Below are 27,134 nucleotides of genomic sequence, written 5' to 3' on the forward strand. Positions count from 1 at the left end.
TTAAAAATGTCTCCCAAATATGGAGACAAACATTTTAACATTACCCCAAGTGATTTACTTGTCGATGATTAGATGGTTGGTCGATCACTCGTACACTCGGGGGTGGAGCAAGTGAGGCTTGGTGTGATGGCACAAATATCAATATCTTGTGCATCCTACCTGGCCTCACTTACTCCATCCCTGGATGTTAATATTTGTTTCGACCAACAAAGTATGAGGCATTCCATTTAGTTGATACCACTTGGCTCTTTCTTCCATTTTAGTGCCGATGATTAGAATGTTCGGTCAAGCTGTACACTCCGGGGTGTCGCTAGTGAGCCTGGTGTGATGGCACAAATATCAATCTCTTGTGCATCCTACCTGGCCTCACTAACGCCATCCCGGGATGTTCATATTTGTTTCGACCAACAAAGTATGAGGCATTCCATTTAGTTCATACTAGCTACTTCTTAATTGCATTGGCCTTTCTTCCATTTTAGTGCCGATGATTAGAATGTTTGGTCACCTATACGCCGCAATATACTTTGTAGACGAGCCCCCCTTTCCCTGGCCGCCGTTCCGTGAACGAGTCCTTGATGAGACAACAACGCCGACATGCCTCTCCGGCGCAGCACCACTTTTCTTCTCTCGCCGTCCGATGCGTGAACGAGTCCTTAATGCCAAGACGGTGCCGGCCTCCCTAGCATCATGCCGACCCCTGTTGTCGCGCTTCGGGCCGTGTCGATCATGCGCCCTGCACTCTTCGCCTTCTTGCCCGGTGAATGAATAGACTAATCGTTGGAATAAGGAAGCCGATGATGTGTCGCAATTCAATCTTGGACAGATGTCAGGTTTCCGATTCAACGATCGACATGGTTCGGCAGCGGAGACACCACGGCTTGGAAGCGCGGCAACACGGCCCGGCATAATGCTTGGGCAGGCCGGCACGGTCTTTGCATCAAGGACTCGTTCATCTGGACAGCGAGGGCCGGCGTGGTTCTGCGCCGGAGATGCGAGATCGGCGTTGTTGTGTCGTCAAGCACCCGTTGACTGAACGCCGACCGGGGAAAGGGGGCCCTTACGCAAAGTATTTGTGTTGACCAACAATGTATGAGGCACATATTCTATTTTGTCATTCCATTTGCTTTGAGATTTTCAAAATGCCGATGATTAAAATGTTTGGTCACCGTACACTCGGGGGTGGCGTAAGTGAGCCTGGTAAGATAGCACAAATATCAATCTCTTGTGCATCCTACCTGGCCTCGCTTACACCATCCCTAAATGTTAATATTTGTGTTGACCAACAATGTATGAGGCACTTATTCCATTTTGTCATTCCATTTGCTTTGAGATTTTCAAAATGCCGATGATTAAAATGCTTGGTCACCGTACACTCGGGGCGGTGTTAGTGAGCCTCGTGTGATTGCACAAATATCAATCTCTTGTGCATCCTACCTAGCTCGCTAACTCCGTCCCGGAATGTTAATATTTGTTTCGACCAACAAAGTATGAGGCCCTTGTCATTCCATTTGCTTTGGTATTTTCAAAATGCCGATGATTAAAATGTTGGTCACCGTACACTTGGGGGTGGCGTAAGTGAGCCTGGTAAGATAGCACAAATATCAATCTCTTGTGCATCGGACTTGGTCTCACTTACGCCATCCCTAAATGTTAATATTTGTGTTGACCAACAATGTATGAGGCACTTATTCCATTTTGTCATTCCATTTGCTTTGACATTTTCAAAATGCCGATGATTAAAATGTTTGGTCACCGTACACTCGGGGGCGGCGTAAGTGAGCACTGGTAAGATAGCACAAATATCAATCTCTTGTGCATCGGACTTGGTCTCACTTACACCGTCCCTGAATGTTAATATTTGTGTTGACCAACAATGTATGAGGCATTTATTCCATTTCTCTTGTGCATCGGACTTGTTGGTCTCACTTTCTTCCATTTTCATCATAGTAGGAAGCTGGATGAAGGACCCCGATGCAAGCGAGCCTGGTGGGTAGAGATGACGGAGCAAAGGAGGAATCGGATGAAGACTACTTTGTATCTCGAAATTGTGAATTTTGTATGAATTAAGAGTTGTATGCAAAACATTTGACACTTGCCACTATATATGTATCTCGATCGGGCTCTAAGTAATGTGATGATGATGTCTATGTTATATCTGTGCAATGTACATGATATTTATATTATATCTGAATGTTGCTGTATATAACCTGTGTATCTGTATTGTGTATCTGTATTGCTGTGTATAAACTGCATATGTATAGCAGGCAGCACAAAATCGTGTATAATACAAGCAAATTCTGTGGCGCACTAAGAAGCAATTCTGTGGCGCACGCTTTTCTGTGGCGCACCTAAGAACAAGTGCGCCACAGAAACCTTAATTCTGCGGCGCATGGGCAGGTGCGCCACAGAAACCTTATTTTTGTGGCGACGTTTCTGTGGCGCACCTCCCATGCGCCACAGAATCCATTTTTGGTGCGCCACTGATGAGGCTTTTCCTACTAGTGCAAGAGGGACCAACCTTGCCTTGACGGTCAATACCGTGGAAGAAGTGAACCCTCAAGAACCATATAGGACATCTTGGAGTATGTCCTATCCGGATAATTTGGAACACCACTACAACGACCACATGGCATTCCATGCAAAAACCTTTTGGGTTGATCCATCCAAGGGGCGAAGGAAGATAACATCAAGAGGAACAATTCAAGCGGGTTCAAGAGTTTGGGCCCAAAAACAAGATCGTGCTACAATTGTGGTGACAAGAACCATTTCATCGCCTAATGCCCCTATGAGCATAGGGAAACTCGCGGTGGAAGGCTCATTCCCAAGATCAAGAGCAAAGAGTCAAAGGCTCCCAACAAGAAATTCTACAACAAGCGTAAGAAGGACAAGAGGCCTTCAAGGATTGTGCTAATGAGTAAGGAAGAGTATTCTTCCGATGAAGTTGAAAGTAGTAGTGAAGAAGAAGAAACCTCAAAGGAAGTGGCCGCAATTTCCACCACCAATATTCCCTCTTCATCTCTATTTGAATCCCCCAATGAGAACCCTCACATCAAGAATGCACATTGCTTCATGGCAAGGTCCTCCTTGAACACATCTATTGTGCTATCAACTCAAGAATAATACACATCCGGTGATGATGATGATGAAGAAGATTAAACTTCCAATGGATTGATGGCTCTTGCTTCCCTCTCCAACAACTCCTCATCACCAATTGAATCCCCCAATGAGTATATTCATATGAAGGAAGAAAGTTGCCTCATGGATATTTATATTCCCATGTAGGATGACATCAAAGATGAAGAAGTTCATAAAAGCCCATGTTCGTTTTTTGAGAGCTCAGGAAGAGTTGAAAAGGTGCGCACTCATCATGTCAGATCTTAGAACGAAAGACATTCTTGACTTCGCTTACAAGCACTCCTTTCTATCTTTCCATAAGTATAAGAATTTGTAGCTAACTAAGTATTGACTATTGGACTTGTGCAGGTCACAAGCTCGTTTTGAGAGGCTTGGTGATTTGCTTCGTTCAGATATTTTGAAGCGTGGTGCTAATGAAGAAGCTTCCAGCATCCATATTGATGAAGATCCAAATGCTTATGAAAGGAGTCCAAAAGCTACTGCAGCTAAAAAGAGACCAATCCCATACTCAACTAGTGATGAGGCAAAAGATGGTAGGTAGCTTCATTTATTGGGATGATTATATATACTCATGGAGAACTTATGTTATGAATACAGTGTGAATCGTGTTATGTGCTGATGTACATTTTTTCTTTCCATTAGCATCTGAACTTGTGTTTAAGCAACCCATCCTATTTAGTCAATAGCTAAAGCTTTCCTCTATGTTAATCTTAAGAGTCAAATAGCACGTGATTTGATGACTTTTTATGTAGAATCACTGAAGGGGCAATTTGTTTCGTTTCATGCTAGTAATATTACATTCAGTGCATTGTTGCAAAAATATCTTCCTATTATATTACCTGCATACCAATATGTAATCATTTTTCCTGTTTCTCAGCTAAGAAAAGAAGAGAGCGAGACTCAGATACAATTTCTAGGTCCGATAAATATAGGTCAGAAGGTGAAACTACAGATTATGATAAAGCAAGCAAGGGGAGTGATGGAGCAAAATCTATATATATTTGAAGAAGAGACTGTGGGAAGATGAAAAGAATAAGCTCGGAAATGTTGTCTCTGCAGACCAGGTACAGTATTCTACTCCCTCCGTTCCTATATAGAAGCCATATAGTTTTTTAAGAAAAATTCCATATTATAAGGTGTACTGCATTGCCCCACTTGTATGGACAATATTTTAAAGATTTGAGTAGGTTTCCTTATCTTATGCAATGTCCTCTATTAGCTCACGTCAATTGCCTAGTGTTAAACCTAGACAAGCATGGTGCAATTTTTCGTAAATGTGCGTTCTTTAATTCCGTGCCAGAAACTATATGGCCTTATATCTAGGAACGGAGGGAGTATATTAGGATTATGTATTGTGCTTGCTGCCTTTATTTTTCTTACCTTTGCTTAACCTCTAAATAACAAGCGAGCCTGATAGCTTTCCTTGATGGTTCACTCTTCATATTGCAAGCGAATACCCTGTTGAGTAGATATTTGTGAACTTACAGGTGAAAGAATCTCCAGTCAAGCATGCTTTGCCCTCAACTGGCATGGCTGCTCGTGCCTTGTATGATCTTAACGAGGCTGTTGATCTGGAGGATAGAAACGAACAGATAGATGCATTGCTAGATGATGCGCTGGAAAACGATATTGACGACAGAAGTAGATCACCTCTTATGCCCCCGCAACCTCCAGCAGTGGCCCAAAATGCTTATGGGCAGGTAGGTGAACTACATTTGCATGGTCCAAGAAATTGTGGATCTGTTAATCACTTGAATAGCATGACATTGCTCATTTGAAGTCTCTCCCTGCCTAAAATTTTGCATTTCTTGCTGCTGAACAGTCTGCTGTGTTGCCCCTTTCCCAGTACGAGGATGTTGACGAAGAAGTGGACGTGGAATAAGCGGAGCTGGATGATGTAGCATCCAGCTGCCGATCTTGGGAGCGAAGACCGTTGATTAGCGTTTCCGTGTACAAAGTGCTTATTCTATATTTGTTTGACATATATTGGAACTTTTAGCTTATAATCTTCCTTTTGTAGTGATATCATCCTTCTTGGTCCTAAGTTTTGACTGAGCCTGGATGTGGCAAACCAACTTGTTTTTCGTGAAATAGAACCAGTATGTTTCTTTTAGTGTCAGTGGTGTGCACTTGCGCTAGGCATAGATGATCCTTCGTACCAAACATTGTAGTTTGCTGCCTTCCCATTCAGTTTTTTTTTTTTTGAGAATAAACTTGCTGCGATTATATTAATCAATCGGCACACTCAGATGCCAAGAGTTCAACAACGAAATCTGGTGGGGAAACCAACCAGGTATTACACAAACTAGCAAAGATCGGCGCGGCGGCACGCCGCGCCAGTATACAGATGAAAAATTTGGTGAAAAAATACGGATACACCACTGAAATTATAATATATATTTAGACTAAACCTAAACTTAAAATGGGACAATTATATTTTTCCATTAATTATTTTCATCTTAGTGTGTGCACTGGCAATAGAGAAAAACAACTACCAGTGCAAAGCAGATAATAAAGGAAGCTAAAAACATAAATATTGTGAATAGGTAGAGGCATTACCTTTCATTAAATATAGCCAGCCACATGTTTTTTTGTCTTCTTACTTTCAACAGCTGGCCTTCTTTACTTTTAAAAGATGTAGTTAACTACAAGTATGTTACAGAAATAATAGTAGGTGATATCAATGACACATTGTAAAGTAAAATAGTGAAATCACCAGAAATTGTTTTATTTAGAAATTATTGAGCTTTGATTTGTACCAGTCTCTAAACATGCATATGACATTGTAACCATCTAAATCCAAAAGCAAAATATTTTTGCCAATAAACTCAGCAAAGTAAATATATTGAAGACCATAATGTGCTTGAGTTGAAAAATGCATATACATCATTGGCACACAGTGTCCAAAAGCAAACAGATCACATGGTACCACTACGACTAAGTGCTCCCCTCTTAGAGATCGCACCTTTTGAGTAATTTGTGCTCATATCCGGTCACTATGCTAACACAGCGGCTGTAGACCAATGCAGGTCATCGCAAGAAGCGCTTGTGAGCAATGGCTACCAGTTGGTGAAAATGAGTGTAGCCGACACACTGTATGGGCCTTAAACAACAGAAAACGGGGCCCATAACAAAGCTTCCTGGCTGCACACACCAGCCAAAAAGCAGCTTGCATACAGCAGAAACGGTAGCATCTTACACTTCACATCCCATGCGACTCATATATTAAGCACACGAACATGTGTAACCTAGTCATTATCCGAGAAATACAACCCCTTCTTCGACGTTGGGTTCTGACTAGCACCAATATTCTTGCGCTTTATTCCTTCAGTGGCATCGGAGCCAGTCTACAACATCAACATATTGTCTGTCAGAAATCCAAAAACACCAGTACCCCCTTCTAAGACTGTCAAATTATACCTCACTGACTTTTTTCCCCATCAAGATATACCTCATTGATAGCGGATGCTGATGATGATGTACTTTGTGGCGTGAGAACCATGGGCGGCGGCAGAGTTGAAGTCTCACCAGGACCTTGAGCCTGCTTTGGAGTTTCAGGAGTAGAGAGGCCTTTGCAGCTCTGGCCTAAAGCTGAACCATCTATGCCCTGCCGCAGGGCAACATTGACATGGATGATGGGATCAACAATCTGCATGTGGAAGTGTGCTGGTAAAGCACATATTTCTATTCACAGAAAAAACCACATATTGCTAGTAAGTGTAAAATTTCACCAGCTGCTTACTTACATGTGCCATAATGCTACACATAGAAATCAACTATAATGACGCACCTGGAGAGTAAGCACCTAAGATAACAAAATTCTACTGATAAATTTTCAATTTGGTCGCTTCTTCTGCGTACTTGCCATATTTAGTTCAACCAAGAGGGGAATGTAGATTTAATTTTGCATCAACGCCCTCAGGTAATTATGAAATTTACGCTAAAATGATTGCAAAAAAGCTCTGGAGTTAGAGCCTACCAAGTAACGTCCTCTCTTCTCATATCGAGTCGTCAACTTGTTTGACATGGGAAAGGTGGAAATCAAGTTTGGGGTTCCAAATAAGTAGCTACTTTTTATCTCAAGTCTGAACAACCTAAAGCATCTAAAAACAACAAAATAAATATGCTAAAAAGTTCAATGTCTTCATAAATAAAGGAGAGCAACCACTTCTTAGAAAGGAACAGTAACCTTATGCAACCAATTCATTCTTCAGCGTTGCGCCCGTCAGTAGTTCAAGAATAAATGATGCTTTCATGTTAAATTACAACGGACACTGTAGGTGTTATGACCGGCCTGGTCTACCGCCGGAGGGGGCCCATTGGCCCAACCGGCCAAGCTTAGTTAGGGGCTTAGCCCAGTTAGCAGATTAGGGTTTCGCTAGTTCTCTTATATATACGAGTTGTAATAGACTAAATCAATCAAGCAATAATCAGATATCATTATTGCCGACTCCCGCAGGAGTCGGCCTTCTCTTGCTCGCGCCGCCCAAGCCCTAGCCGCCGCCGCCGCGAGCCCGCCACGGCGCCCGCCGCCGGCGCCGCCTTCCTCCCTCTCGCTCTCCGCACTTCCACCCCTACAATCTACGCCCTCGCCTCGGTAGAACCCTAGTTTCTACCAATTTGGTATCGGAGACATCTACGATCATGTCTTCGGGCCAGATCACCGCCACCACCGCCGCCGCCTCCGAGACGCCGCCGGCCTCCTCCGCCGCGCAGCTGCCGCCGCCTTCCACGGGCGCCGCGGCGCCCCTGGCAGATGTAGCCGGCGCCGCCCCCCTCCTCTCGCCGCGAGAGCTGCCGACGGCCATCCACGACCTCGCCACCGCCGTCCGGGGCATCCGCCCGTACCTCATCGGCACGCGAGGGGATGACTACGCCGGTCCCGTCGCCACCCCTCGGTGCATACCCGGCCGCGCCGACAGCCCTCCTCGGCCAAGGAGCGCCCACTCCGCCCCCGGCCTCACCGCCGCCACCATGGGCGTCCCGGCCGCCGGCCCCCAGCCCGGGCCCCGCCCCGCTGCCCCAGGGGGTGCCCATCCAGCGGGTCCAGTTCCCGCCCTCGCCCTCCCGACTCCCTGCGTGGGTGACCGCGACGGAGCCCCCGCCGATCCACTCGACCGCACCGGCGCCAGCCCCCGTCTACACCACCGCCGGGGACCCTCCGCGGCCGTCTTTCCCGGACCCGCCGCCCGCCCGCTTCGCCGAGCCGTCCGCTGGTCGCGCGGAGTACCCCGCCCGTGGCGCCACCGGCCTCGCTCCCCACGCTACGCCAAGCTGGAATTCGCCACATACGACGGCGTCGAGGACCCCCTCAACCAGTGCGAGCAGTTCTTCCGGGGACAGCGTACCCTGGCTTCGGACCGGACGTGGCTCGCCTCGTACCACCTCCGCGGCGCCGCCCAGACGTGGTACTACTCCCCGGAGCGGGACGAGGGTGGCATGCCTCCATGGGACCGGTTCCGTGAGCTCTGCCTTCTCCGCTTCGGCCCCCGGTCCGCGGCAGCCGCTCGGCGGAACTTGGACGTTTGGCGTTCACCACCACGGTGCAGGACTTCGCCGACCGCTTCCAAGCCCTCGCCTGCCATGCGCCCGGCGTGACGGGCCAACAGCCGTGCCGAGCTCTTCATTGGTGGCCTCCCGGACCATATCCGCGTGGACGTCGAGCTACGAGCCCCGCGGGACCTCCGGACGGCGATGCACTACGCGCGCGTTATGAGCGGCCGCGCCCGGGCGGTTCAGCGAGACGTCCCGACCCGCGGCGCCCGCGCCGCCCGTCCTCCTCCGCCGGCCGCAGCCGCCACCCGCCCCGCCCCACCTGGACCGGGCTGGCCCTCGCCCCCGCAGCTACACGCACGTTCCGCCGCCTCACCCCGGCGGAGCAGCTCCGAACGCCGCCGCCCGGGACTCTCGCTTCAACCGCGATGACCCATACACGCCCGGACACGTGTGCCCTCGCCTCTTCTACCTGGAGACTGTCGATGTCGAGGAGGGCGACCCGATGGCCGGGCCGGTGGCCGCGGCATCCGAGATGGCCGGGCCGACCGACGCAGCTGCCACGGCCTTCGTCGTGTCCCTCCACGCGCTCGCCGGCATCCTCCACGAGCGGACGATGTTGCTCCCGGTCACCATCCAGGGCGAGCCCCTGGTGGCGCTACTGGACACGGGGTCTACGCATAATTTCCTCCCCGCCGCCACTATGCGCCGCCTCGCGCTACAGCCGACGGGCGGGGATTCCTCCGCGTGACCGTGGCCAACGGTGACCGCCTCCACCGCCATGGGGTGGTGCAGCACGTCCCCTTACCATCGGCGACGAGCACTTCGTCATCACGTGCGCCGGCATCGACTTGGGCTGCTTCGACTTCATCCTTGGCGTCGACTTTCTGCGGACACTCGGACCCATCCTCTGGGATTTCGACGCCCTGACGATGACCATCTGGCGCCAGGGACGCCACATCCGCTGGGAGGGCCTCGGGGGCACATCTCCCGCACCGCAGCTCCAGCTAGTCTCGGGGCCGACGACGCCGACCACCCCCTCCCCGACGCACCTCCTACGGCAGCATGGCGACATCTTCGAGGAGCCGCAGGGCCTCGCCGCCCCCACGAGCATGTGACCATCGCATCCACTTGCTCCCCGGGTCGGCGCCGGTGGCTGTGCGCCCATACCGCTACCCCTGGCTGCAGAAGGACGAGCTAGAGCGCCAGTGCGCCCTCATGTTGGCGGCGGGCATCATCAGGATCTCCACGTCCCCGTTCTCCGCGCCGGTGCTCTTGGTGCGCAAGTCGGATGGCACGTGGCGCTTCTGCATCGACTACCGCGCCCTCAACGCCCTCACGCTCAAGGACAAGTTCCCGATCCCGGTGGTTGACGAGCTGTTTGACGAGCTCCACGGCGCGAGGTTCTTCACCAAGCTCGACCTCCGCTCAGGCTATCATCAGTGCGCATGCACCCGGAGGACATCGCCAAGACGGCGTTCCGGACACACCATGGCCACTTCGAGTTCGTGGTGATGCCCTTCGGCCTCACCAACGCGCCCGCGACCTTCCAGGCCCTGATGAATGATGTCCTTCGCCCATACTTACGTCGTTTTGTGCTGGTTTTTTTCGATGATATCTTGATCTACAGCGCATCATGGGTGGAGCACCTGCAGCATGTCGCCATCGTCTTCAACGAGCTTCGAGCGCATCGACTTCACCTCAAGCGCTCGAAGTGCTCGTTTGCGACGACCTCGGTGGCCTATCTTGGTCACGCTCATCTCCGCCGACGGGGTGGCCACGGATGCGGACAAGGTGGCAGCGGTCGCCGCCCGGCCGACGCCGCGTTCACCACGCGCCCTCCGCGGGTTCCCGGGGCTCGCCGGCTACTACCGGAAGTTCATCCGGGACTTCGGCCTCATCGCCTCGCCGCTCACGCGCCCGTCTGCGACACGAGGCCTTCGCTTGGGACGACGAGGCTACCGCTGCCTTCGAGGCCCTTAAGGGGGCCCTCACGACGGGCCTCGTTCTCCAGATGCCGGACTTCGACAAGCCGTTCATCGTCGACTGTGACGCTTCCGGGGCGGGGTTCGGTGCCGTCCTTCACCAGGGTGACGGGCCGCTCGCCTACTTCAGCCGGCCGTTTGCTGCACGCCACCTCAAGCTGGCGGCGTATGAGCAGGAACTCATTGGCTTGGTCCAGGCCGTCCGCCACTGGCGCCCTTACCTATGGGGGCGCTCGTTCCGCGTACGTACGGACCACTACAGCCTCAAGTTCCTCTTGGACCAGCGGCTGTCGACAGTGCCCCAGCACCAGTGGATCAGCAAGCTGTTTGGCTTCGACTTCACGGTGGAGTATCGTCCGGGCCGCCTCAACACAGTGGCCGACGCCCTGTCCCGCCGCGACGTCGAGCCCGACGCCATTGAGGGTGACTCGGCCGGACACCTGCTCTGCATCCGCTCGGGTCCCTCCTTCGCCCTCTTCGACCGCATCCGCCAGGCGACGGTGTCCGCGCCGGATGCCCAGCTACTGCGGCAGCAGCTCGCCGCGGGCGAGTTGGACGACCCTTGGCGCGTCACCGACGGCCTTCTCCTCCACGGGCGCCGCGTGTTCGTCCCCGACCATGATGACCTCCGCCATCAGGTGCTGCTCTTGGCGCACTCCGTCGGTCATGAGGGTGTCCAGAAGACCCTCCATCGCCTTCGTGCGGACTTCTACATCCCTGGCGATAAGGCCCCGGTCCGGGATTGGGTGCGTTCGTGTGAGACGTGCCGGCCGCAACAAGACGGAGACTTTGCGTCCAGCCGGTGTCTTGCAGCCGCTTGACGTTCCTTCACAGGTGTGGGCCGACATCTCCATGGACTTCATCGAGGGCCTTCCGAGGGTGGGCGGCAAGTCTGTCATCCTTACGGTGGTTGACCGCTTCTCCAAATACGCCCATTTCATCGCGCTTGGCCATCCCTACACGGCGGCGTCTGTGGCCCGCGCCTTCTTCGACGGTATCGTCCGCCTACACGGGTTTCCCTCGTCCATTGTCTGTGATCGAGATCCGGTGTTCACAGGGCACGTATGGCGGGACCTCTTCCGCATGGCTGGGGTCCAACTCCGGTTCAGCACGGCGTTCCATCCTCAGACGGACGGCCAGTCCGAGGTGGTCAATAAGGTGATCGCCATGTATTTGCGCCGTGTTACGGGTGATCGTCCTCGCGCTTGGGTGGATTGGCTTGCATGGGCGGAGTATCGCTACAACACCTCCTACCACTCGCCCTCGCGTGCCACGCCGTTCGAGGTGGTCTACGGTCGACCCCCACCGCCTATCCTACCGGTGGATCCAGCGACAGCGCGGACGGAGGCAGCTGGCGAGCTCATCCGCGCACGCGACGAGATGCTGGCTGAGGTGCGGCAGCGTCTTGTCCAAGCTCAACAGGTCGCCAAGCACTACTATGACGGGCGACATCGGGAGGTTGAGTATGCGGTGGGTGACTGGGTGTGGCTTCGCCTGTTGCACCGCTCTCATCAGTCCCTCGACCCGCGTGCCAAGCGTAAACTTGGTCCGCGCTATGCGGGGCCCTTCATCATCGTCGAGCGGATTGGGACCATGGCCTACAGGCTCCAGTTACCAGAGGGGGCTCGCATTCACGACGTGTTCCATGTGGGCCTGCTGAAGCCCTATCACGGTGCCCCACCGATGGCCACTCCACCACTTCCGCCGACGGCTGAGGGTCGTCTCGCTGCCCGGTCCGGCCAAGGTGCTCCGCGCTCAACTCCGTCGTGATGTGTGGCACTTGTTGGTGCAGTGGGAGGGCCTTTCCGAGGAGGAGGCGACTTGGGAGCCCCGCGAGGAGTTCCGGCAGACATTATCCGGACTACCAGCTCGAGGACGAGCTGTTTGCGCGAGCGGGGAGAGATGTTATGACCGGCCTGGTCTACCGCCGGAGGGGGCCCATTGGCCCAACCGGCCAAGCTTAGTTAGGGGCTTAGCCCAGTTAGCAGATTAGGGTTTCGCTAGTTCTCTTATATATACGAGTTGTAATAGACTAAATCAATCAAGCAATAATCAGATATCATTATTGCCGACTCCCGCAGGAGTCGGCCTTCTCTTGCTCGCGCCGCCCAAGCCCTAGCCGCCGCCGCGAGCCCGCCACGGCGCCCTGCCGCCGGCGCCGCCTTCCTCCCTCTCGCTCTCCGCACTTCCACCCCTACAATCTACGCCCTCGCCTCGGTAGAACCCTAGTTTCTACCAGTAGGTGTGATAGAAAACGGAGGATAAGGAATGTGTAAAAACATTTGACATCTTCCTTATCCCCCGTAGTGTCATTCTGATGTCATCTTGTAGTAGTACGTGAAAGGAGGTTACCATGTCATATTCCCCAAACTTATCTATACTCTTCCTGATTTTTCTCAATCTGCCACCGATGTATTACTACTACAACCACACTTATTTTAATCTTGGATTCGAAAAAGGGTTAAATTTCTTGCTGAATAGTACAACAGTACCGGCAATACAGATATTTATTTAGTCGATACAAATTGCGACCCAGATCTCGCGAATATATCAATTCCAGCCAACGATGACACTATGACTTCAATTCGATTGATTCTTAACAAATTAATATTTTCAATTTGTGAGGACCGTTCTCTCTATATAAGAAATCATTGGTTAAGAAGAATAGTGAATTCGAAAAAGGGTTAAATTTCTCAATCTGCCGCCGATGTATTAATAAATATCACATATACTACTACAACCACACTTATTTTAATCTTGGATTTGAAAAAAGGGTTAAATTTCTTGCTGAATAGTACAACAGTACCGGCAATACACATTATAGACGAAAATAAAAATTGTAGGGACATCACCAGACATATGGATTCCTTCTCTGAATCAATTCATATACAAAATATTCAGAAGCAGCAAAGAAAAATCTTTCTTGTATTAAAACAGTAGAATCGGTTATGACACACAATTGTGGTTGTTTGAAGATCTCTAGAAGGCACATGCTACAAGTTATTATTGATAAACTACGATGCAGATGATCAAAGTTCTCCTTATAAAGATGTTTGCAAGCTCATCATATTGATATTCATACAGACCTATAAAATAACACTCAACTATTTTACAGTGGCTTGGACAGGGACACTAAGAACATCTGCTCCATGCAATGTAGCATTTTCTAAGATTTAGTCGGTAAAACCATATCAATATTCAAGGCAGCTAAAATAAGTTCAAAACCAGATGATTTATCTTGAGGACCAATAAAAAATATCAGTGCATGGAATAAATATCTATGCAGGGTTTGAGACCAAAATAAATCAATTCCTTTTAACTACAGGCTCAAGAGTCAAGAAGTAGAATGCAATTTTATTCACTGATGCACATGAAACAAACTAACCAAGCTCTCCGATTTAACACGACGCATGTCAACCAAGAACTAAAAGAGATGAGGACAGACCCGGCAAACTTGCTTGTGTGTTTGGCGCTATTGTAAGATTGAGATAGCAAACCTAGAATAAATCTAAGGAAAAAATTGCATTGTGGTCAACTGGTGGTGTTCATTGGAATGAACTTATAAGGGGAAATAAAAGGTGGGAGAGAGAGAACACCAGATCGACGAAGAGGAGGAAATGAGTAATGTGTCACCTGGAGTCTGCGTGCCAGTGGTCCACGAACTGAATGCCACATTTGTGTTCCACGTGCCCGTGGCGCTACACACATGGCTCTGTCTGCAATTTGCATGTATCAAACCAAAACATGGTCATAGAGGAAGATGTTATCTCCATAATACATCTGAACTAATGAGAGAAGAGGATACATGTACTTTGTAGATTAAAGGTGCTAACAATCATATGTGTTTTCTAGAAAATGTCTGAGATACATAGAGGAGGGCGCACTTTCTTTTGTGCATCTTCTTGATTTATTCAACACAAAGTAACTGATTCCCCAACAGCCAGGACAACATAGAGAAAAACATACATATATTTTAAAGATTAAATGTAAGAACATATTGCAGATTGTTACTCCAAAGTATAACAAAATATTTAGCTGTATTTGAAGCCGAGAAATCAGCTGAGGGCCAGATTATCAAACACCGAACTGAATTGCATCTAAATTGAAACTACCAATTACAAAGCAACCAGGTAACTAATAATCATATGATGGCTCTTTCCATGCATGAATTATGAACTCTTGGTGGAAAAAATTAAGAGGGGAACCAGAGATAGGGAAGATGCTGCCGAAACCTGTGTGAACCCGAATCTGCCGTCTCTGCACAGAAGAAGGAGAGGAGGTGAGTCCTCAAGCAGCAATCCCTGCGCATCCTAGAGCTGCCGTTGTTGTGCCCCCTAGAGCCTCCGCTGTCATGCTCTGCATACGTCACCCCGGCGCCGCACTCCATGGTCGCTATTGTCAGGAGTAGCAATTCTCCGCGCGGTCACGCGCCACCACGCGCTGTCTTAGAGAGAGGCTAGAGCAGCTGTTATTCCGCGCCTTCGAATCGCCATCGTCTCACGCGGCAACCCCCTGTAGCCGCGATCTCAAATCATCGTCTGTGAGCCCCGCCGTCGCACGCCCGTAGCACGCGGGAGTGGCGGCTACACGGGGTAGAGGTGCGGCCCTTGAGCCCTCGCCGTCGCGCGCCCGTAACAGCGGGAGCGGCGGCTCCACGGGGCATAGAATCGGCCCTTGAGCCCCAGCCATGGCGCGCCCGTAACTCGCCGCCGCTAAACATGGGAGGGGCGGCTCAGCGGGGCAGCGGTTCGGCGACCGACCCTAACCCTCTCCCTCTGTTCCGGGAAGGAAATGCCGCCGCCGTCACCACAATCCCGGCCAACTCGGACCTCTTCCCATGCTGCTCCTCGCCGGCACGGCGCGGCACCGCATCGGCCTCCTCCGCCTGCGAAGCCTTGCCTCGGTCGCCGGCACGCCGTTATCGGCCTCCTCGCGGGGCTCTCCGGTGTTGTGGTGGTGGGCTGACTACTTGTGCAGCCATGGAGGTGGAGGAAGACTTCAGCCAGGGAGGAGCTCTCCACGGGAGGCCGGCGGCAGCTGAGTAGAGAGGGGTTAATGGATTGGATCGTGGAGAAGAAAATAGAGAACGTGTCGGAGCGGACAGCGAAGGCACCCAACCATGCCACGAATCCCTTCTCGATTCTTCGAACTTGAAACCGCACCGTGATCCACCACCATCCTAGCTTTGTCGAGCCTACAGCCACACCAGGAACTCACCAGAGTATCTCGCCACAAGAGCTCCACGAAAAGAAAACGTTTAAACTGCACATGTGTCAACACCACATAAATGCCAAACCTACCACCTAAATTCTAGAGGGCACCAAAATTGCACACATAAAAGATCCATGAAAATTAAACCATCCAAATCACACACGTGTCACCATCATGTTAATTTCCAACCTCTCTCAAAATTCTCACAAAAAAGATGTTTGTTGCCAAATAGTATAGTACTTATTATTTTCGCAGCCCTGTTTAGCTAGCAAATGCGCTACTCCATTGCACGATCGACGTGCATGCCTAACTAAGTGCTCTACGAAGCCCTTCAGCAGAAATTTAACCTCTTCGACGAGGGGACCATGAACAGAACGGTCCATCTCCTTGCTTCTCAGCTTGGTAATAACACCCAGGCAATCCGTTTCCAGACAAACCTTCTCCCGACCTTGTCGCTTGGCGAGCTCCAAAGCCCTTTTGCAGGCAATCAGCTCGGCTCTCTCGGGATCAGATACAGAGGGCAAAAAATGGCACTCACCAGCCAGAAAACCCCCGCGATGATCACGCAGAACCACACCTGTACCGCCAGCTCCAGAACTCATGCGGAAAGACCCATCAGCATTAGTCTTGCACCAGCCATCCTCGGGAGGGAGCCAGTGCTCCACCGATCTCAACAGCCGCGGAGGAGGCACCGACTTGAGATTGCGCCATTCCTCCACCAGGTACAGAGATCTCCTCGCGATAGCATCCGGGTCCTCAACAGCAACCTCTTCTCGCGCTTCATTTCTTGCCAGCCATAGCTGATATAGAGTCATTATGGCCACCGAAAGCTCCTTCTCTTCCAATTTCCCAATCCAGTCCAGGAGCCATCCCTTTAGCTTGACGCGACGAGCAGCGACATCAGGCGGAGCTTCAAGACGCATCCCCGCTTGCTCCCGAACAACCTCCCAAGTCCTGACCGAGTGAGGGCACCGCCAAAATCTATGGTGCAACGTCTCATCTCTATAGCAAATAACGCATTTGACGCCCTCCTTAATTTTTCGTCGCTGAAGCTCGGATCCCACTGCAAGGCCATTCTTTATTAATCTCCAGGTATGAATCTTGGCCTTACCCGGGACCTCTGCCGCCCATAATGCCAACCACCCTTTGTGTTCATCACAACTCATAGAGGAGCCTGCTCGCCCGTTGCTCAAAGCTTTTAGATGCTTCTTCAGGTGATATGCCGACTTGACAGTGAAAACCCCGTTTTTGGTGTTATTCCATGCGAGATAATCCTCTGATCCAGCTCTACCCACGGGAATCTGAACAATATCGGCAACATCACTCTCGAAAAACACTTCTTCTAGCTTGGCCACATTCCAGCCTGCACCCCCTGGCAAGAGGAGTTCATCCACCCTCTGAACCAATGCATTCGGCTTATGTCCCAGTGGACGTTTCAGCCCCGATCTCGGTATCCAGTTATCCCTCCACACATCAATCTTCGACCCATCCCCAACCCGCCATATAATTCCTTCTTTAAGTAGCTCCCTACCATGCACAATACTTCTCCAAGTAAATGAGGCACCCTTGGGGCACCTCGCTGTCAAGAATTCACCCCCTCTGAAATATCTAGCCCAGAGAACACGTGCACAAAGTGATTCCGGGTTTGTTGCCATCCTCCAACCCTGCTTGGCTAACAGCGACTGATTGAAATCGCCAAAATTTCTGAAACCCATCCCTCCACTCCTCTTGGGAACACACATCTTATCCCAGCTTAGCCAGTGCACCTTCCTCTGGCCATCGGCAGCTCCCCACCAAAAACGAGATGAAATCGACGTGAGCTTGCTACACATTTTATTAGACAGCATGAAGCAGCCCATAGAGTAAGTTGGTACTGCTTGGAGCACCGACTTCACCAACGTCTCTTTCCCCTCCATCGATAAACCTTGGCCTTTCCACCCATGGACTTTCCCCCAAGATCGTTCTGGCAACTGCTTGAAAGCTCCATCTTTAGACCGGCCCACCACTGTTGGCAAGCCAAGGTACTTCTCCGAGAGCGCCTCACATTCAATGCCAATTATCTGCTTCAGGTTTTGGCGAGAATCATCTGAGCAACCTTTTCCAAAATAAATAGAGGACTTTTGTAGGTTCACCTTTTGCCCCGATGAAGACTCATAGGCGCGCAGAATTCTACTAAGCTCCAGCAAGCTAGCATTGCTTGCTTCCAAGAAAACCACGCTATCATCAGCAAATAACAGGTGTGTAATTGTCGGACCAGCCGACCCAAAAGAAACTCCCGCAATCTGTTTCTCTCTCTGTGCTTGCTTGAGTAGTGCAGAAAAACCCTCAACACAAAACAGAAATAGGTAGGGGGAAATGGGATCCCATTGCCGCAAACTTCTTGATGGTGCAAACCTCTCAAATACTTCACCATTCAACCTGACAGAGAATTTTGCTGTTTGCACACACCTCATAATCATATCTATCCATCTTTGAGAGAAACCCATTTTTCCCATCACCAAAGCTAAAAAGCTCCACTCAACCCTGTCATAGGCCTTCATCATATCTAGTTTAACCGCACACAGGGGCTTCTTTCTTTTTCTCTTCCGAATAGCATGCACACATTCATACGCAATAAGAACATTATCCGTAATCAGCCTCCCTGGAACGAAAGCACTTTGCTCCTCCGAAATCAGAATATGAAGAATCAGTTTTAACCTGTTCGCCACCACCTTCGATGCGATCTTATACAGAACATTACACAAGCTAATTGGTCGGAACTGTGACAAGAGCTCCGGCTGGTTCACTTTAGGGATCAAAACCAGAATGGTGTCATTAAAATCATTCGGGCACTCCTTTCCCTCCAGAAAATCTCGGACAGCCCTGCACACATAAGGTTTCAGAAAAGACCAGTGTCTTTGGTAAAAGAGGGCTGGCAGTCCATCCGGCCCCGGTGCCTTTGTTGGGCCCATCTGAAAAAGAGCCTCCTCTATTTCTTTGTCCGAAAACCCTCCAGTGAGAGATCGGTTCATATCCTCTGTAACTAGCGGCTCAATCAGCTCGAGAATCTGATCCGCTCGAGTAGATCCCTCCGATGAGTATAAGGAGTGGTAGAAGGCCAGTGCCATACCCCTCATTCCTTCATTTGTTTTGCATAAAGATCCATCCTCTTTACGCAGCGCCCGAATAGTATTTTTGCGCTTCCTGTGGGATGCTCTATTCTGGAAGAATTTCGTATTGCGATCCCCCGCCTTTAGCCATTCTTGCCGTGAGCGTTGCCTATACATAATTTCTTCCCCCTCATAAATCTCATGCAACTGTTTCTCAATACCTCGGAACCTCCAGTGAGGAATCCGAGACTAAAGCGGCCATTTTTGCCTCCTCCAACTTGCTTCGTAGTGCCTTAATCTCAGCTCGGACCGAGCCAAAAGTTTCAAAACTCCAGCGTTGCATATGCCCAGACAGGTCATGGAGCCGTCTCCACAGACCATTAATCCCTAAGGCAGAAGCGCCGCCTTGCTCCCAAGCTTCCTTCACCATGGCTTCATAGTTTTCATGCTTCACCCACATTTCCTCGAATTTGAAGCCCCTTGCCCCTCGAGGGACTCTGCGATGTGGCTCTGCAGCAATTTTCACTAAGAGGGCCATATGGTCAGACTCCTCCGTGGGTATATGCTCGACCTGGGTCAAAGGGAACATAGAGAGAAACGGCGCTGTCGCCGTACCTCTATCCAACCGGACCTGTACATTAGCTGCCCCTTCCCTCTTGTTATCCCATGTAAACGCATAGCCCCTGTATCCTAGATCAGTAAGTCCACAGTCCGACAGACACTCACGGAAAGCCAGCATCTGAGCATCGCTTCTTGTGTTTCCACCCAATTGCTCGTCCTGTGACAAAGCCTCGTTGAAATCTCCTGCACATAGCCAAGGGAGATCATCTTGTGCTCGTAGGTATCTAAGGGCTGTCCATGTTCTATGCCTCAAATCAGTTCTAGGCTCTCCATATATACCACTAAATCTCCACTTCTTGCCCTCAAAAATAATCTCAGCATCTATGTAATATTGGCACCATGGACGTACAGATACTTGCAAATCGTCCCGCCACCACAGCGCCAGACCACCACTCCTTCCCACACAATCCACCGCCACTCCATTCCTAAACCCCAAACTCCATTTCAATTTATTCATTTCTTTTGCTCTCTTCTTAGTCTCACTTAAAAACACCACACCAGGGTTGTATGACCTACAAAGGTCACGGAGCTCGCCTACCGCCGCGTCCAACCCCAACCCGCGGCAGTTAAGGCTGAGGCAATTCATTGCTCTCGGCGGCCCTGCATAGCAGGGTCCGCCGCTAGGTCTTCAAGCCTGTCAAACACCGACGTTGTCCTCTGCCTCTTCCCTTGAGACTCCGAGTTTCCTTCCCCAATCACCTGAACATTAACCGACAGCCACATTTGTTTTGGACCCCTCTTCTTACTCATAGTACCCAGTGGCACCTGAGAAAGATCCATCGGGGTGGCTGTTGAGGGCTGCCTAGTCTTCTTCACATAAGTCCCACTCCTTTGCTTACGGGATTCCTGAATCCATTTCCCATTGATGTCTTCACGCCTCCCTCCACCTGCCCTGTGGCCTTTATCAGGGCTAGTAGCTTCCCCATCATCACGCCTGAGTCCAGCACCGCCTGTGCGGGATGAACTTGAGAAGGAATAGTCCTGGGAGAAGTGTCTTCTCGGTGGTAGATCACGAATAGAGACGCCACCATTATACCTCACCTCCGACCCAGTAGATCTGCTACTAAAACTGCTCGACGACACGCCGGGTCTAGCTGGTGGGGGGGATTTTCTTTGCTTCCTAGGTTCAGCTCTCAACCACTCTCCCCATTGCTTCACCTCTCCACCCTCAGCCTGACATTTATCATCTGCATGGACTAAGCATCCACAATCAAAACAGAAGTGAGGAATTTTTTCATACTGCAGATCAAACCAGGTTCCTTCCACATCGTCCTCTGATTGCCTCAAATTCACCCCACGGGGAAGGGGCTGGTCCACACGAACAGCAGCCCGAACACGAAGTTCTTCCCCCCATGCCATTCCATCCTCGTCCACCTCCACTGAAATAAAATTTCCCACCCAGTTTCCAATTCGCCTCCCATAAACATAATTCAACATATCCAACGGTAGGTCTAGAACCCTAACCCAGACATCTAGAGTGTCGAAAACCATATCGGACGGGCGAACGGAACCATCAAACTTTTTCAGAAGAATAGCACTGAAATCAAACTGCCATGGTCCTTTCCTCAAAACGTGATTCCAATCTCCCTCTGAAGTGAACCTGACAACAAACCTGTTATCACCCATGTCACGGAACTGTGCTGATCTATGGAGGCCCCAAGCTTTCTGCATAGCACGTTCCAGAGCACCAATCACCAGCTTGCGTGGTGAACAGACTTTGCCGACCACCGCCCACTTAGGTTTCGGCACCGCAGCCGATCCAATATCCCCAATCACCAGCCCAGTGGCTTCCTTGTCCGTCAGCAGGAGGTCGCCCATCCCCGCAGAGAGACCTGCTGCCAGGTCTTCCGCGCCCGACTTCGCCGGCGAACGCGACACCGCCCGAACCCGCCCGCCTCTCGGCGCCGGCGATCGTGGAGGAGATGCCATACAGAGACCCAACGACGAAAAACCCAGGTACCCTCTGCACCGGAGGCACAGGGGAACCCCTACCCGACCAACCAGGGGACCACCTCGCCGTCGAGATGACCCTCGCCGCCGGAGACTCACCACCCTCAAGCGGAAACCCTAGCTTCAGCGCGATCGCCTCCCGATCGCCCTAGAGAAACTTCCGCTCTTTTTGGTGGACCCGTGTGGACAATAGTTAGTCTCTTCGAGGCGAACAATTTTTTTTTCAGTTGATAAATAGCAGGTCTTACTATTGATATGGCAGATGAAGTGTTGTCTTTGGCAGAAGTATGTCTTGTGCCAGATGTCACTACATTCTGCTATTATCCCACCAAGTCGTCTGATTCGATTCAGTTCAACGGTGGCATGTGGATTACAATTGGATCATTTTTCTTTATATATATACCTCTTTGTGGACATGCTTCAACTGCGTCAATGATTGGGACAATTATTTCTGCCATTTTTTGCTTCAGAAACCTGGAGATGGCTTGGTGTAACATCCCAAATTTTCAGACAAAGAAGAAAATGACTTTTCCTTTTTCCAAAAATGAGAACCAACAAAAAACTTTATTTACATATGGTGCTATGCATAGTACTCACACCAAATACTTGTGTCATTTCCATGATTGTTTGTTTATTGCTTTGAACATATTTCCAAACCCTAAACATCACCCCTCTTCTCACCATCCTTTATAAACAAAATAAATAGAAATGAAATTAAATAAGAAAAGGGCCTATGTGCCTATGCTATTTTTGGTAAAACTTTTACCTAGGCTTTTCTACCTTGTTTAGATGCTTTGAGAACATCAACAAACCTAACCTAGTACTTATCAACTAAATCCCATGGGAAACAAAAATAAAATAAACATATGCATAGAGGCATATGTGGCACATAGCCATTTTTCCAAAACTTGACCTAAGCACCTCTACCTTACCCTAATGGTTTGAAACCTTTACCAAACTCAATCTAATACTAAATAAACCCTAAACCATGCCTAAGTGAAGCAAAGAAAAAGAAAATAAGAAACTAAGAAAAATGCACTTCATCACATATGTGGCTATGGCCAATTTTGCAAATCTTTAACCTAGACCCTTTTGGCTTGCCCCAGTGGTTGGAAATGGTTACTAAACACTTATTAACACTTTTGGAACCAAAGAAACTCAAATCAAATCAAATATGAAATCAAAATGAGCTTACATACACTAATGGTCAAAATTGACAATTTTAATATCATACCCACTTTGAGCCCTTTTATTAGGAGATTCTCAAACCAAACTATCTCAACTCTTTGCACCTCATCCAAGACCTCATCAAGGTGAACAACTTTGGTGTTGACCACTTTGACCAGATCATTGACCATTGCTTAACTTAGTCAAGCCAAAATGCCACTTAGAAACCAATTCTAGATTCCCACCAATTTTGGATTTCTTCACAAATCTTTTCCAAATCCAAATCCCAAGCCAATGCCACCCATGGCTGCCAAATATCATTAGTAGCTCATCCATGAAGAAACCTAGCAAATTTTACCCACACATGAGATTTTTACTTGAGAATCCCCTTTTTCACATAGAAGTACACCTACTCTCAACCACTATTCACACCTCACTCTCTCTCTCCTTGAGCTCATCCATAGTACCACTAGTACCACACAACCACCCTCATGACATCACTTAGCATTGACATCATCCACATGAAACAAGACAAGCCAAGTACATGACCTATGTCACACACATTTTGGCATAAATCAAGTGTGCACTCTCTAGTTCTCTCCAATCATGCCCACCATGTCTAGTACCATGTCCTCACACCACTCAACCATGCCAAGCACCAGAGACAAGGATTGAGCATGATCTCATCAAAGGACAATACAATGCCATGGCCTATGTCACTCACCTTTGCCAAAATCAATTGTGCACAATCTAGCTCTCTCTCATCTTGCCAAACATGTCACACACCTTGGCCTCACCTCAACAAAGCCTGCAGCACTCAAAGACCAAGAAGAAAAGGCATAGAAGATCCAATGCCAAGCCATGCCATCCCCTTGGTCACCACCACCATGCTCACCATGTCACTCTCTTCACTAGCCTCACACACCTTGTCACATAGGCTTGCCTCTGCACACTGACCCTGTCAGTACCTTGCCCAAGCCAAACGTCAGCCCTACCATGCAATCCATGTGCATGGACACCAACTCGGGCACACCAAAGTCCACGCCCGTCCCCATCGACTGAGACTTTCCCCTGCCCTCTACTTTCTCACGTGACCTCACCAAGGACCCAGCTACCTCCTAGACATGACCGTTCGGCCCAGAACGCCCTGTAGCCACGCGCCCGGCGACATGGCCACCATGCCGGCCATGCCGCGCCTCCCTCCCCTGGAGCCTATAAAAGAAGCCCTCCGCGCCTTGGATAGCCTCACAACACCCAGCAGCATCCCCTTCCTCCTCCTAGCACCTCCCTCCCGCTCTCCTCACAGCTCACCGGCGTCAACAAGCTCGCCACGGCCACCGGCGGCATCCCTCAAAAACCGCCCATATTTTCATCACAATAGCCACCGAGCCCTACACCAAAGTTGTAGCCCTTGGAAATACCTTTCCAACTCACCTAACCACGCCTCAATCCGAGCTACGAGGTGAGAGAAATCGCCCCCGCAAGCCTGCAGTGTCGGGAGGAAGACGACGGCCCAGCGCCGTCGGATCCCGATCCGACGCGCCGCGTGCTCCGCCTGCACCCGACGTGCATGCGCCATGCACGCACGGCCCGGGCAGCAACTGGGCCGGCCCAACTTCTTCCCGCCCTCAGTTTGAATTTGAATTCCGTTTTATTCTTTTTCTTTAAATTGCATACTGATGCACTGCTAGAAATGGGATAGTTTCGAATTTACAAATCCAAATTTAGTGTTTAAAAATGTTCCAGAAATCTTATGAAATGCTCCAACTAGTCCCACTAGTTTCACTCAAAAATTCATTCTAGATCCTCTACAATAAAAATGACAAATCAGTAACTTTTCAAAATTCAAATAAATATCAAAAATCAACCATAAAATATTTTGAGTTGATTCCACCTCTCATAAATCACATTTTATGTTGTCTAATTTAGTATGTAATAAAATACTATAGTTGCTTCATATTATCATGGGCTAGAATACAAAAAGTGACTATGTAGTCATAACTAGCCCATTTAAACTATGTCAAAATTTGGAATTCAAACCTATGTGGTATAGCACCCCCTTTAAATCATTTTCCCAAGTGAGAAGAAGTAATATGATGACCTTAGTTATATGGTCTCATACTTGCACTTGAGGATATTAAATCAAATAGTATTTAAATTGCATGAGGTATAGAACCTCATTTAATTCATTTTCTCTCTTATGATGAATGTGAAGTGTTGACCTTGGTCAACATGATCACCACCTTTACCCTTTCAGAAAATCAAATCTTACTAATGCTCAATAAGATAAAATTACTTTCAAAATAAATAACTAGAAACCCTAAGTGGTATTAAATCATGTAGTTATCAAATAGTAGAATTAAAGTGTTTTTCCAACAGGCAATAAAGAAAACCCTAAGATAATGTTAAGTAAGGTTTGTGTTGATAATAGATCATCTTGAGTGAGCCAATAAGGCTAAGTAGCCCATTAAGATTTGTTTGGTGATTGTTACTCGTATTTATTTATAGACGCTAGTACCGGAGACTACGAGGAAGAAGAGGACTTCTACCAGGAAGAGGAAGACCACTTTGACAACTGTGCCAACCAAGGCAAGCTAATATTCTTGCAAAGTGCAAAGCTCTACAAGAGAAAGGCATCACCACCTTTTTACTTTATGCTTAATGAGTCTATCCCAAGTTTTTACTTACAAGCTTTTACTTACAAGCTTTATTGCTTTGTTTTATCAAAGTACTTTTTGATTCATGATTCACTTGGTATAGAGTAGAACAAGATCATCAAAGTTAGCCTATGGCAACCAAAGCTAGTTAGCACCCCTCATGACTAGTTGCTAGTGCTAACAAAGAAAATTGAATACTCTAAATGGGAACAGGTAAAATGAAAAGACTTTGAAAACCTTGGAATGATGATTCATTCTATTGAAAGATTTTGAAGATGAATATGACTGGTGAATGACATGGTGAACTTTACAAAAACTGATGGTTGGGTTCGGATGCGATACCATTCCAATTTTACAAGTACCCCCACAATACCCGATTATGGGTAAGGGCTTAACTAGAAGTTTATGTGTCTTAGTATGGGTTCCCTCTAAACAAGCGTCATTGGGGTTATGCCGAAAGCTGCCTCTACAACAAAAGAAATGATGTGAAATGACGTGAAATGAGGTGAATGTCCGGCCCAAGCCCTGTGCAGTTCCCAGGCTGACTGTCTGTCTTCACTGGGAGGCCAAGCTCATGGGGAGAGGTGCCTATACTAGGATATGTAAGTGAAAGGTTATGGTTGGTAGTCCGCACACGGAGTGTGATAAATCAGGGCCAGTTAACCCTGACGGATTATTGCAAATGTTGTGGCGCAAGTGTACGACCTCTGCAGAGTGTAGAACTATTCGAATAGCCGCGTCCACGGTTATGGACGGTTGGAAAGGCCATACTGTTCCGTCATCAGATCATTTTTCAAAAATGTGACATGTGACTTGTGACTTGAACTTGAAAGGTGAATGGTGAATTTGACTTGAATCACACCAGAGTTGTGGGAATGACACTAATGTTCCCACTTGAGTTAATTAGCAAATGAAGAGGCTTTACTAAAATGTTTGTGAACTAAAATTGGCTTTATGCAAATAAACTTAGAGCTTAGCACCCCCTTACTATAGTTGATAGTGCTTACATTAGTATTAGTTTGCGAGTACTTTAATGTACTCACGGCTTTGTCCCTGGCTATTCAAATGGCCAGACTATGAAGGAAAACAGCAGTACGAGGAAGATGGACAGCAGGACGTCTACGACAACTAGGACCACTCCGACGTCAACGGTTACTGTGGAATAGATGGACCACGACCGCTACTACTTCGCTTCCGCTATGTGTTTTGTAATAGGATCTCTAGATCCACCATGTTGTATTAAGACTGGGTCATGTGATCCTTTGTTGTAAGACGATTATGTGTTGTAATGAATAATGTGTTGTGATATCAATCTATTATGTCTCGCAAAAACAATATTCCTGGGATTGCGATGAATGGCATAATAGGCATCTGGACTTAAAAATCCGGGTGTTGACAAGTTGGTATCAGAGCCATTGTTTGACCTTAGGAGACCCTAGTTAGAATGGACGTCTGAGAAACTTAGTTTCAAAACCAATGAAGTGAATATTTATGAAAACTTATTCTCACTCTTACCCTTGAGATCTTTTTCAAAAAGAGAAATCCATACTCTACTTTTCCTTATAAATCTACATAAAATTTTGCACACTTTCTCACTTCTCTGACTGACTCATCCTAATTGCTCACAGATGGAATACCACTATGAGTCCTATCAGATTGGCCACGGAGGAGACCTGATGTTCGAGAAAGATTTGAAGCAACTAGTGGAGTATTTAGGACGCCCGTATCCCAAGTTTTTCGGAATACCCCTCAACAATCAGTCAGGAGGACAACCTCGGTGGGAAGTTACTGCAGATCTGAGAGGAAAGCTTGGAGCCCCAATATGG

The 27,134-nt window shown here is 48.9% G+C and overlaps 1 protein-coding gene and 1 pseudogene across 2 annotated transcripts; one reads left to right on the plus strand and one right to left on the minus strand.

Annotated features, from left to right (window-relative positions):
• LOC124689156 overlaps positions 1–5,248 on the plus strand; it is a 68,698-nt pseudogene extending 63,450 nt beyond the window's left edge.
• A 715-nt stretch (positions 5,249–5,963) lies between these two features.
• LOC124691225 lies at positions 5,964–15,061 on the minus strand. Of its 2 annotated transcripts, XM_047224496.1 has the most exons (4): positions 14,846–15,061; positions 14,247–14,329; positions 6,587–6,784; positions 5,964–6,482 (listed from the first exon to the last, which is right to left on the minus strand). In XM_047224496.1, exons 2-4 carry the CDS (start codon positions 14,319–14,321, stop codon positions 6,384–6,386), a joined length of 372 nt encoding a protein of 123 aa, XP_047080452.1. In that variant the 5' UTR covers positions 14,322–14,329; positions 14,846–15,061; the 3' UTR covers positions 5,964–6,383. The 2 variants fall into 2 exon arrangements, with proteins under 2 accessions (XP_047080452.1, XP_047080451.1); XM_047224495.1 differs by lacking the exon at positions 14,846–15,061 and having other exon boundaries at positions 14,247–14,730.
• Positions 15,062–27,134: the final 12,073 nt, after the last annotated feature.

This window comes from Lolium rigidum, chromosome 2 (genome assembly GCF_022539505.1).
Source record: "Lolium rigidum isolate FL_2022 chromosome 2, APGP_CSIRO_Lrig_0.1, whole genome shotgun sequence".
NCBI classification, from domain to species: domain Eukaryota; kingdom Viridiplantae; phylum Streptophyta; class Magnoliopsida; order Poales; family Poaceae; genus Lolium; species Lolium rigidum.